This window comes from Vulpes lagopus, chromosome 12, assembly GCF_018345385.1.
Source record: "Vulpes lagopus strain Blue_001 chromosome 12, ASM1834538v1, whole genome shotgun sequence".
Lineage (NCBI taxonomy): Eukaryota > Metazoa > Chordata > Mammalia > Carnivora > Canidae > Vulpes > Vulpes lagopus.
The window spans coordinates 43,638,371-43,650,796 of NC_054835.1; the positions used below are offsets into that span (position 1 = coordinate 43,638,371).

At 37.1% G+C, this 12,426-nt stretch overlaps 1 protein-coding gene across 3 annotated transcripts in view; it reads right to left on the reverse strand.

The window, feature by feature from the left end:
* Positions 1–12,426, reverse strand: part of NSF (N-ethylmaleimide sensitive factor, vesicle fusing ATPase) — a 149,605-nt gene that overhangs the window by 68,029 nt on the left and 69,150 nt on the right. For all 3 annotated transcript variants that reach the window (XM_041726122.1, XM_041726120.1, XM_041726121.1), the window contains exon 9: positions 5,661–5,860. In XM_041726122.1, the coding sequence (XP_041582056.1) occupies positions 5,661–5,860 (200 nt within the window). The remainder of the gene's footprint in view (positions 1–5,660; positions 5,861–12,426) is intronic.

Genomic DNA, 12,426 nt, shown 5'->3' on the forward strand with positions numbered 1-12,426 from the left:
TAACAAGGCAACGTTTTTACTGTCAAGAAAGAGTAGGAAATGACAGGTTAGATTACATTTAGTAAAGCTTACTAGATTTTAAAAATATTAGAAGTTATTACGTTTCTGAGTATTATTTATATTGAGCCATGTAAATCTATTATGATTCATGTTAATGTCTGTATGATATTCCATTTCCTACTGGGGAAGAATCAAGAGGTTTCTACTTTTTCCTCCGTTACAAATACTGCGGCAATCAACATGCTGGTATATGTCATTTTGTGCTCAAGTGCAGGAGTGTTTCTCTATTGTTGCTTTTTGTAGTAAAATTTGAGGGTCATGAAGCTTTGCGTCTTCATGATGTTTCCTAATTAATCTGTAAGATTATTATCCACTTGGTACACTCTTCTAATTCATGCCATAATAACGTATATGAGGTCCTGTTTCTTCACAACTTCACCAACTTTGGGTGTAGTCCTTGTAAATTTTGCCAGGTTGCCTATAAAAATAATGTCTATCATGTGTTTTCCTGAGCATCTTTTCATTTGCTTATCTCCAGTTGGGTTCTTCCTCTAAGAACTGTCTGTTCATATCTTTTGTTTTGTTTTGTTTTCTGGCTTTTTTTTTTTTTTAAGAGATGGGGAGAGAAAGAGGGAGGGAGGGTGCAGAGGGAGAGAGACCATCTTAAACAGCCCCAACGTGGGGCTGGATCTCACAACCCTGAGATTATGACCTGAGACGAAACCAAGAGTCAGACACTCAACTGACTGAGCCACTCAGGTGCCCCTGCCAGTTGTTTTTTTTTTTTTTTTTTTTTAATTGTGGTGTTTGTCTTCTTTATTATAAAGGAGTTACTACAGAGCATTTATTTATAAAACATCAATTCTTTGTGGATTATGTGCATTGTAAATATCCTCTCTAGTTTGAGACATCTTTTTCTTTTTTTAAAGATTTTATTTATTTGTGAGAGACACAGAGAGGCAGAGACATAGGCAGAGGGAGAAGCAAGCTCCTGCGGGACTTGATCCCAGGACCCCAGGATCACAACCTGAGCCGAAAGCAGACGCCCAACCACTGAGTCACCCAGGTGCCCCAAGACATCTATATTTAGTGTAATTTGTCAGAGGGAATTTTCTTCATATTATGTTAATGTAACCAAATTAATGTTTTTTTTTTTAAGATTTTATTTATTCATGAAAGACAAAGAGCGAGAGAGGCAGAGACACAGGCAGAGAGAAGCAGGCTCCATGCAGGGAGCCCGATGTGAGACTCAATCCTGAAACTCCAGGATCACACCCTGAGCCAAAGGCAACACTTAACCACTGAGCCACCCAGGCGTCTCAGCAGTTTTTTATTTTAAGGATTTGATTTCTGTATCTTAATAAAGAAATTCTTCTTGGGGCGCCTAGATGGCTCAGTAGGTTAAGCCGCCTACTCTTGGTTTCAGCTCAGGTCACAATCTGAGGATTGTGAGACTGAGTTGGGCTCTCTCCTCAGCAGAGTCTGGTTGAGAGTCTTTCTCTCTCTGTCCCTCTTCCTTTACCTCTCTCCCCACTTGCGTGTGTGCACACATACTCTCTAAATAAATAAAACTTTTTTTCTTTTTTTAAAGAAATTCTTCTCTAGCCTTTATTCTTAAAGCTTTTGGCCTAGATTTCTTCTAAAAACATTTACTCTGGTTAGTTTATTTCTTGCAAATCCATTTTGCAATTCTGTATGATATGATAAGGACTGTATTTTATCTTTACCTAAACAGAAAGCTGATGATCTCATCCTGATTCATGGATTATTCTTTCCCCTTTGATTTGTATTATCACTTTTCATATAGCAAGTTCTTTCTGTGTTCTATTCTGTTTCCTTGGTCTGTTTATGCAAGAAAATATAACCGTCTCGATTACTACAACTTTCCAGTAGTAATTGACACAATTACGTATTGATATGTATATCAAGATTATACAATCATGATATATATATGTCTTCATAATTTTCCAAAATTTTCAAAGCTCAAGTATCCAAAACAAAACAAAACAAAACAAAACAAAAACAAAAAAACCCCACCAAGTTGTCAAATTCCAAAATATTCTTGCCAGACTTGACTGGAAAAGCATAAATTTATAAATTAGTATCACTTAATGATATTGTCAGTATTCTTACATGTAAACATTTTTTATCATTACTAGTTCTTGAAAAAAGAGTCTCAAAAATGTTTATGATTTTTTCCTTTAATTTTCCTGTTAAGATTTAATTCTAGGTACCTTATCATTTTGGCTTGAAGTAAGTTAAATTTTTTTTAAAGTTACATTTCCAATATCTTCACATTTTGAGTCTTGCCTTCTAAAGTATTTGGATTTTCTTTATTCTTTTCCCAGCTCCTCCTCATGCTTTGAAAAAGTGTGAAAGTTATGCACAATTTTTACATACACATTTCACTAACAGTTTGATGTTAATTAACAGTACTATCTTCTTCCCAAATGGTATGAAGATCTTATAAAGATTTAATTCACTTCCCATGTTTTTTTTCATATTTTAGTTCTATCCTTCAAAAAAAACTTTATTGATGACTATTATTGCCATATTATACAGTGATTATTAAGTTTACTTCTTTTAAACATTTTATTGTGAAGTATGGCATACAGAGAGGGAAAGTTCACAAAATATGAATGCATGTTTCAAGGAACTATCACAAAATGAACATCCATATAATGTAACAAGAAATAGAACAGGGTTAGCATTGTGGGAGCATGTCCTTACAACTATTCCCAATTTCTCTCCTCCCATTATTCCCCATAGGTAACCCCAATCTGATTTTTTATGGTAATTACTTCTCACTCTATTTCTATAGTTTACCACCTAAGTATATATCATCAAACACTATATTTTCATCGAACCTTGATAAATGGAATCATACAATCTGTATTCTTTCTTGTCTGGTTTCTTTTGATCAACATTTATTTGTGAGATTCACAACTGTGTATAACTATAGTCTGTTTATTTATTACTGTGGAATACTTCATTATATATTTACATGACAATTTATCCATTCACTGGATATAAAGTTCTAAGTGAACAGTTCTCTCTCAGCTTCTGAGAAATAGCATTCAACTGATTTCTGGCTTCCATCATTTGCGTTAGTATTTTCTATCACTTTTCATTGCTTTTATCCTTTGTCTCTCGTTATTTCTGTCTAACATCTTTCAGTGCCCTAATTCTCTCTTCAGATATGTCTAATCTGCTGTTTTAACCCACCTACTTAATTTCAGTTGCTGAATTTCTCATTCCCAGAATCCCATTTGATTTTTTTTTATACTTTTCAGTGCTCTGCCAAAATTCTTAACCTTGTTTCCCTTTGAATGTGATAAGTGTAGTTATTTTAAAAGTCTGTATCTGAGAATTCCAATACCTGGAGGTCCAATTTCGATCACCTTTTGTTTCTCTTTCTTCAAGTTCTTTATGTCTTTGTATACCTGACTGTTCTTGATTATAACCAGGCATTTCACCTGCAAACTACAGAAATAATTTTTGGCCCTGCATGATACTACCTTTCTCCAGGAAGGATCTACAATTCTGCTGGATGCCAAGGGACACTAGTGACTTAGAAACCTTCAACTAATTTTAAAGAAAATTTTATATTTAAAAGAAATGCTATTCAAAGCTGGTCTGCAGCTTCTGTGACAGCATGTCTACTTCCCTGCTTCTATTGTGTAGCCCTCCAGAGTCCCAACTCAAACTGAGGCATGTTCATCAGGTATCCTCTCTTCATAAGCCACAGATTTTTAAACTCTGCCCCCTTACTCCTGCTGGCCTGTTAAAAGGGCTGCATAGCTGTTTAGCAGCTCCTTCCAGAAATGGCTAATATCTCCAGAGGAATAGTGACCCTACACACTGGGACCTTTTTTTCTGAGCCTCCATTTTCCTCCTCTCCAGGGGTTTGCTTATATCTATCAACCCCATACTATCATTAGTCCAGGATTCATTTTTAAATCAATTTCTCAGCATGGGGACCCCAAACCACATAGCTCGGGGTGATGGTGGCAGTGGTGATGGCAGTGGTGATATGCATGTGTGTTTTCAAATCCTAAGCATGAGTTAAGAATCCGTAGTTCAGAATTCCCATTAGAGATTCTTTAACTCCCACAGCAGAACTCAGACAGCTAAATGTTTTTATTTCTTCGTGCTGGTGAGCAATTTCTAGTCCATTCTTTTTCATTGAAGACACAACCCCTTTGAAGGTTTCAGTTCCTAGTTCACACCTTAAGTAGGTTAAAGGACTTATTTTCTGCCTACTAGTGGATACTAAAACCCAAACTCATACATTACCAAAACCAAAAGCTGCAGCTCATATCTTTACCACTCTAATTTTCAGAGTTTTTTCATTTCTGAAGATGTCCTTTTCTTTTCTGAGAACTAAATTATGCATTTAATATGATTTTAGTTATATTTTACCCAGCATTTGAAGATGTTTATAGAAGACAAGTTTTCAGGTTACCTAGTCTACTGTGTTGCTAGGAAATCCTATGGCAATGTTTTTAAGCATTGTCAATGAAATAAATCTGTTAATATTAGTGTATTAGGGTTTTCTAGAGAAATATAATCATTAGATGGATCTATAGATCCATCCTACTGGTCACCTGAAAATACATACATACATACATACATACATACACACACACACACACACACACACACAGATCTATACTGATCTAAATAGAGATCTACATCTATCTACAGAAAGAGTAATTATAAGGAATTGGGTGATGCAATTATGGGGGTTGATAAGTCTCCAGATCTGCAGTTGGCAGGCTGGAGACACAAAAGAGTCAAAGGTATAGTTCTAGTCCAAAGACTTGCAAGCTGGAGACTCAGGAAGAGCTGAAGTTTCAGTATCAGTATAAAGGCAGAGAAATGCTGATATACTGATGCTGAAATGCATTATACTGATGGCTCAGATAAAAGCAGTCCAGGCAGTAGGAAACTCCCTCTTAGGAGAGGAGCAGCCCTTTTGTTCTAGTCAGGCTTTCAACTGATTGAATGGGGCCCACCCATATTAGGGAGAGCAATTGCTTTACTCAGTCTACCAATACAAATGGTAATCTCAACCAGAAATATCCTCACAAACACACCTAGAAAAATGTTTAACCAAATGTGTGGGCACTCTGAGACCCAATCAAACTGACATAAAATTAACCATAACAATTAGTAAACTCTGGTTTGACTTTTAATTAATTTTTTCTAAGACCACATTAAACTTACCTTTGAGACCTATCAACTCACACTTGTCATTCTACAACTGAGGAGACTCAGTGCTAAATAAACTTGCTTTCTGCACATGAACCTTACATATAGATAATCCTATAAGCCATTTTATGAATTTAATTTCCTCCTTTTCCAAAGGATAAATGAGTTCAAGTCTCTGAAAGTAAAGTGGAATAAAAGTGGCACTTGAAAATAAATTCATGATCTGCTTTTGCAAAACCTTTGGCTTTTACATGTGGGTAAGAGCATCTGCTCACATCATGTAAATTCCCCATAATCCCTGGTTCAGTGATATAATTCAGTACTAAATAAATTTTACCTGCATGTTTTTCAAAATATGGATCACATAACAAGTTTTCCCCCATAGCTTTGGGTTTCATTCATCATATAAGTGATAACAAACTTTTACTAAATTATATTAACATTACCCTCCTTTGCTCCTCTTCAGCATCAGCAAAGAGTTTACGAATGTTAGCCTCTGATTCTCCCACATATTTGTTAAGGATTTCTGGCCCATTGACCACTTTGGGCTCCCTTGCATTCAACATCTTGCCAATCTGTCGAGCCAAGAGAGTCTTACCACAACCTGGAGGGCCGTACAACAGGATGCCTTTAACATGTTTGCAACCTAAAAAGGAAAACAGTCTTATATCAACTAACTAAAATCCAAGTAAGATATCTGAAGGAAAATTTTCTTTCTTCTTCGTATGCACGTTAGGAAAACTACAGTCATTCCATTAACATATAATATCCAACTGCCATGAGCACAACAAGAATGAACAATTAAAGCTCTACCCCGCCTTTTTTTTTTTTTTTTTAAAGTAGGCACCATACCCAACATGGGGCTTGAATTCATGACCTAGAGATCCAGAGTCCCATGCTCTAGTGACTGAGTCAGCCAGGTACCCCTAAAACTTTTTTTTTAAATAGAAAATCCAGAAACAATTCCTACATGAGTACCAATATTTGAGGGTGAAAGCTGCCAATTAAAGGTCTTTGGAAAAGTATATTTGAACTATCATTTAGAACAAATATTTTTAACTCTGAAAAGGTCTCTGACCTAAATATCTAATTAGGAACTATTACTTGTTTTCCATTATCTTTTACTTTAACGTCAAAGAACAAAAGAGATCTACTTTTAGGCAAATTTAACCCAACACAAAATCTATTATGATACAGGAGGCTATGGAAACTATATCTTAGTCATAGAAATTACAGGTCTACCTGTCAACACAAGCCCTTGAAGAATGGGCAAACATGTTTTGCATTGGCTGGTATAGAGCAATCCATAGGATCCAGATGGATGTTACGACTTGGTGGATAAAGCTGAATGTCCTACTTCATGTGACTAATGCCAAAGGAGGCACATGCTTTTCTCAGCGCCACCCAGATAAAGATGAAGTTTCAAAAGAATAGTATTCAATTCTTTCCTAGGTAAGCATTACTAAATGCCTTAAAAGGTGTCAGTAACAAAAGGGAAAGAATAAGACTGGTGATTTAGACTCCCCAGGATTTTTTTAACCAACTCTTCTTGAGCATTTACTCCATTTCTAAGATTTCAAGGACCTGTGGTTTCAGTTTACTAACTTTAGGAACTCTCACCTTTCTAGCAGTCTCACACTTAGGATGCGTGAATCTTTTGAGTTTTTTCCTTTTACTACACCAAAAAAAGCACTTTGTGAAATAACGATTTATTAGTTTTCAGTGTTATGCTCAAAAGTACAGGTGAAAAAGAACATTTCTAAAAATGAAATATAAACAGTATGTTTCCACAGATAATAGTTTGTCTTTATTTGGAATGAAAGTCTTAAAAATCATTTAAAAAATTATGACAATATATTTAATAACTCACAAAAAAGAAATCACAAGGTACAACCAACTCTACTATATATTTTAGATTCTGAGTAGGAAGACCCTTTGGGTTGCCAGTATGGTCATTGCTTCTGTATGTCAAAAAAAAGACTCCCTTTTAAATCCTTTAAAGAAATGAGATCTGTGTTTATGGTTAGATTTGTAGAGACAGAGGAAACTTAGTGGAAACCCTTAAAGGCTTAGAGTCTTAACTCTTCTCATCACAGAGTAAATTCCTGGCCTGAGAAACATGGCTCAATAAAATGTCTTTGCCCTTGATCCACCCTTGGAGCACAAGTAGTAGTGAGACAAGGAGTAAGGCCTGAGCTTCCCCTAGAAGCCAATATCATGAGGCACTGCCAGCATCCAAACCATTGGGGCGCTTTTAAATGAAGACTTTGGAGCCTGGCCACTAATCTTACCCTCCAAGCCAACTGCTATCATCATGATTTGAAATTATTCATATAAACCACAGCAGAGGCAGGTGGTCATGGCAGTGGTAAAACAAGGCACAGGAAAGGGAAGCCAGAAAAGAGAAATGAAGACTTGCTGAGGACCTACAAAGTACCAGGCCTTATACTCATCCTCTAATTTAACTTTCTCCAAGTTTATCAATTTCCTCCTAACAGTATTTCCTTCCACATTAAGCTATACTTTCAGAACACCTGGGTGGCTCAGCGGTTGAGCATCTGCCTTCGGCTCAGGGTGTGATCCGGGATGGAGTCCCACATGAGGTTCCCTGCAAGGAGCCTGCTTCTCTCTCTACCTCTCTCTCTGTCTCTTATTAATAAATACTTAAAAAAAAAAAAAAGCTATACTTTCTTTCAGGGGTTTTCAACTCCTTGTCCTTCTTACAATTCTGTTCTACTCCTCCCACAGGCCTAAACACAATATGACTTTTACTGCACCTTCATGTTGGTCACAGAGCACAGCCAGAGAAAATCACACCACTGTCCTGACTGGGATTCTCACAGTTTCATGTTATCCAATTTCAGTTCCACACTCACTGTTACTCAATACCGCATGCCATCCTTTACTGGTTTCTGTTAGTCCACCTCCCAGTCTCCACATTAGTTATCCAGATCTTCACTCTTCTCTTCTCAAGCAATATCTCATGCACTTAATGCATAGAAAAGATCTAGATTCCTACTTCACATATTAAAAAAAAAAAATCAAGTATGAACTCCCTTCAGCTCATTGCTTCTTTATCCACAAATTCATCTGCAGACATCGATTCTCAACTTCACCATGGGTTCTCAAAAGAGTTTCCTTACTCTCCTCCAAGGTAAGTTGCAATTATTTGTTTATATACCTTCTCCAGTAGACCATGAACTATTCAAAGGCAGGTGCTATCTCATCAATCTGGAATCGCAAACATCCACCATAATGTCTAGCACATAATATGTACTCCGTAAATCACTGAATAAGTAAATTGTTGTTGACTCGTTTCCTCAAAGAAAATGAGGGAAAGAAGACCATTTTAAAAAATCATTTGAAGCTCTTAATTTATGAAGTGTTTACTTTCATAATTGAACTAATTTATTCTTATTTTTATTTTTTTATTTTTTAGATTTTATTTATTTATTCATGAGAGACAGATAAGAGAGGCAGAGACACAAGCAGAGGGAGAAGCAGGCTCCATGCAGGGAGCCCGATGTGGGACTCGATCCCCAGTCTCCAGGATCACGCCCTGCACTGAAGGCGGCGCTAAACCGCTGAGCCACCCGGGCTGCCCTACTGAACTAATTTTAAATACCTAATAAAATATTTATGGTTACTGGGACCTTGCAAATTTAGCAGAATGAAACTATATTAATACATATATTTAGATCTTCCTCAACTTATGATGAGGTTACCTCCTGATAAACCCATTGTACGCTGAAGACAGCCCTTGAGATAGCATAGCCAACTGGGAACCATGGATGCTGCTGCCCAGAATCGTAAGAGAATATTGTGCTGCTCATCTCTAGCCCAGGAAAAGACCAAAATCCAAAATTTGCAGTATGGTTTCTATTGAATGTATATCACCTCTACACCATCATAAAGTCAAAAAAACCATTAAGTCAAACCATCATAAGTTGGGGACTGTACGTACTAGAGTCTTAACTCCGTAACTCTGTTTTCATATGTGGAAAATGCTCAATTTAATGTGGTTTGAGTTAAATGGACTCAGACTTTATAAACAATTCACAAAATATTACCATGAAGTCTGAAAGAGATAAAATGTATATCCATGGAACTACTGTATATCATACAGATCTCTGAAATGATAGAATCTATTCAACAGGACACCAATAAGAATGTCATAAAGGCTCTAGTCTGCATTAGAACTGTAATTCTTTCAGGATTTCAAGAAAACACATCAAAAATATACAGTGACATGTGAAGATTTTCAAAATCCACTTCCACAAAGGAAGCAGTTACTTGAATAAGCAGTGGAAATGGGACTTTGTTATTACTACTATTATTATAGCCTATTCTGACTTATTAAATAAGCATTGGTCTCTAATTTTAAATGAGTCATAAAAACTCTTCGTAAGTAATTCCATTCAACAAAAGTGTATTAAGCTCCTGTTTGGACTAGGTATGAAACTAGGTGTTAGGGATACAAACATGAAAAAGGCAGTCCCTACCTGCAGGGCATTTCTGGTTTAGTAGGAAAGACAGAAATAAAAATAGGTTATCTACAATATGACATTATCAGAGATATGTATGAAATGTTTTTGGAACCTGGCCAAGAGAGATTGATTCTGCCAGGGTAATGGCAGAAAATTAGGGATGGACACAGGGGAAAACAGCACTTAGTGTAGGACTTGAAGGACAGCAGGAGGTTCATGATTGGGCACAGGAGGGGAAATGGCACCTAACAAGGAAAACTAGCATGATCAAAGGCATAGAGGCATGGACATAGAAGCCATCCTTTCAAAACAGCCAGTAGTAACCTGTTGCAGCTACAGCCTTAGATGGGAAGGGAGGGGACAGAAGGGGAGGGGAGGGGAGGGGAAGGGAGGGGAAGCGAGAGGAAGGGACGGAGGGTCTGAAGATGAGTTGATAGGCTACCAACTATGGAAGGCCTTGACACCATGCCCAGGAGTTTTTCATTTGTTTTGTAAAAACCCTGAGGCTTTTAATCAGAGAAGGTACACAGTGAAATATATGTTTAAAAACTAACTGGTGGTAGAGTGGAGGAAGGACTAAGGAATAAAGATCAGAGGGTAAAAGTGTAGTGGGAGGAATGTTTTTAACCTTTTTCTGGGGATACTGCCTCTCTGGCTGGCTCTGGATTTTTGCCAATTAACCTTTCATTTCTGTCCAAACCCTCTGGAAGCATTTAAACAAATGGGTCCAGAGGCCTTAGGAGGCCTCCTCCCTACTGATGCCCCAGCTTTCTCCTGAGCTTCTGCAGGACATTAAGATGTGGCTTTGATGCTAGAAAGGCCTCTAATCTGTGGCCACTGGACTGCACTGTCTGTAAGCTGAACTGACTGCTGTCACCTGGTCTTTCTTCATGTCTTCTTAGTGTCTCACTCCTCAGAGATCAGTGCCCTGGCTGGTGAACTAAATAGACAAGAGCAGGAAAGAAGAGAACTCAGTGGAACTGGCTCATTTAAATTGTCATATTCTCTTGTTCTATCTCTTACTTTCTTTCCTATAGAATAGTCTAATGGGCCTTTCCTGAAAAATGCACATGTACAAAAGATTTGCATGTAATTTTGAGGGTATTCTTAGATCCTCTGAGGTCTATTCATGAAATCCAAATATAAAACCCCTGAATTTATTGAAATAACCCAGACAAGAGACAGGAAATGGAAAGAGGCAACAGTCCTAAAAAATTGTAGCAGGAAAAGAAAGGAAGATTTGGGAGATATTCATCAGAGCTCAGAGACCAAAGAAAAATAAGAGAAAGAGGAGGAGTCAAGGTTGACCTTAAGGTAAGTAGCCTGGACACATGGTAAAATGATGATAACCCCAGAACATAACTAATAAGTTAGCAAGAGGAGGTTAGAGGAAATTATAATTTTGTTTTTGACTCTAACATATTTGAGATTCAGGCAGTAATGGTCATTAAAAATACAGGTTGAAAGCTCAGAAAAGATCAGAACTACTGGTTCTATGTTTTTGAACACCTGCTCTGGGCACATGAAAAGCCACAAGAAGTGGGGTTTTTTTCCCCCCCACAAGAAGGTTTAAGCAGAGGAGTGTGACAATAGGAACAAATGCTGCAGAGACAGAGGGTGGGAACTGGAAAGAGAATGCTAAATTTAAAAACCAGGAAGTTCATGCTGATCTGGGCCATAAGGTCTTAGGTCGGGGTCAGATCATTTCCGGTTGAGGTAGAGAAGGAAGCTAAATAATATAAGCAAGGACAGGTACCACAATTTGGGGAACCCTGGGGATACAAAGGAGGGATTTCAGTAGATACCTTGCAAGGAAATCTCTTCTCCCAAGATTAGAGATTAGTTAAGTAAAAGGGGGTTGAGGAAGTGAGCTGAGATTATACCTGTTGGGCTCTACTTACTATGTGAAGCAGGAGCTAGGTCATCTATAAAATGAAGAATGAGGAGATGATCCTGGAAAGCATGATAAAGGTTTGTTAAGAACATAGGAAACTGGGAAAATGTGTAGAAACCCATGCCTGAGCAGACAGGTGCCAATAGGTAAGTGAACTCAGGTCAATGAGGGAGATTGCCCCCCAAAGAGGGACTCTCCTCTTTGTTTTGATTATCTAAGCTACTCACAGTGTTAGGTAAGGTGCAGACTCTTACTCAACACTATAAATACAAATTTCATTAAAGCTGGCGTAAGAATCATGACTTTTTTTGGTTTTAATGCCTTTATTTTTTTTTCAAAACTGAATCTTTAGGTTGAGCAACATGAGGCAAATAACAGCATAAATTTAAAGTCAACATATTTATAACTGAATTCTATTACCTAAGTTTCCCAAAGTATGAAGGCAAAACTGTCACATGACTTGTTCTCATCCACAAAGTTTGAAGCTTTATCTTCATTTCTGTCATTCACATTTTTTCTCCTTCCTCTATCACTTATATAAGTAAGAACTATATGTTTGTGGGCTAACAGCATAATCAAACATAGTTCCAAAGGATTTCTTCTCTTAATTTCCTGTGTTCAATTACTTAAGTGCTTATTTTACTAACTGCCCCTGTTAATAATCATCTTCTTAAAAATACCATTTTTATGTGGTTAAGGCACAAACATATTAACTCCTGGTTATAGTAATTTAAAGGATGATGGTTGTGAGAAGCATATCTAAAATGGCCAAAAACAGATTTTTTAAAGATTTTATTTATTTATTCATATGAGACACAGAGAGAGAGAGAG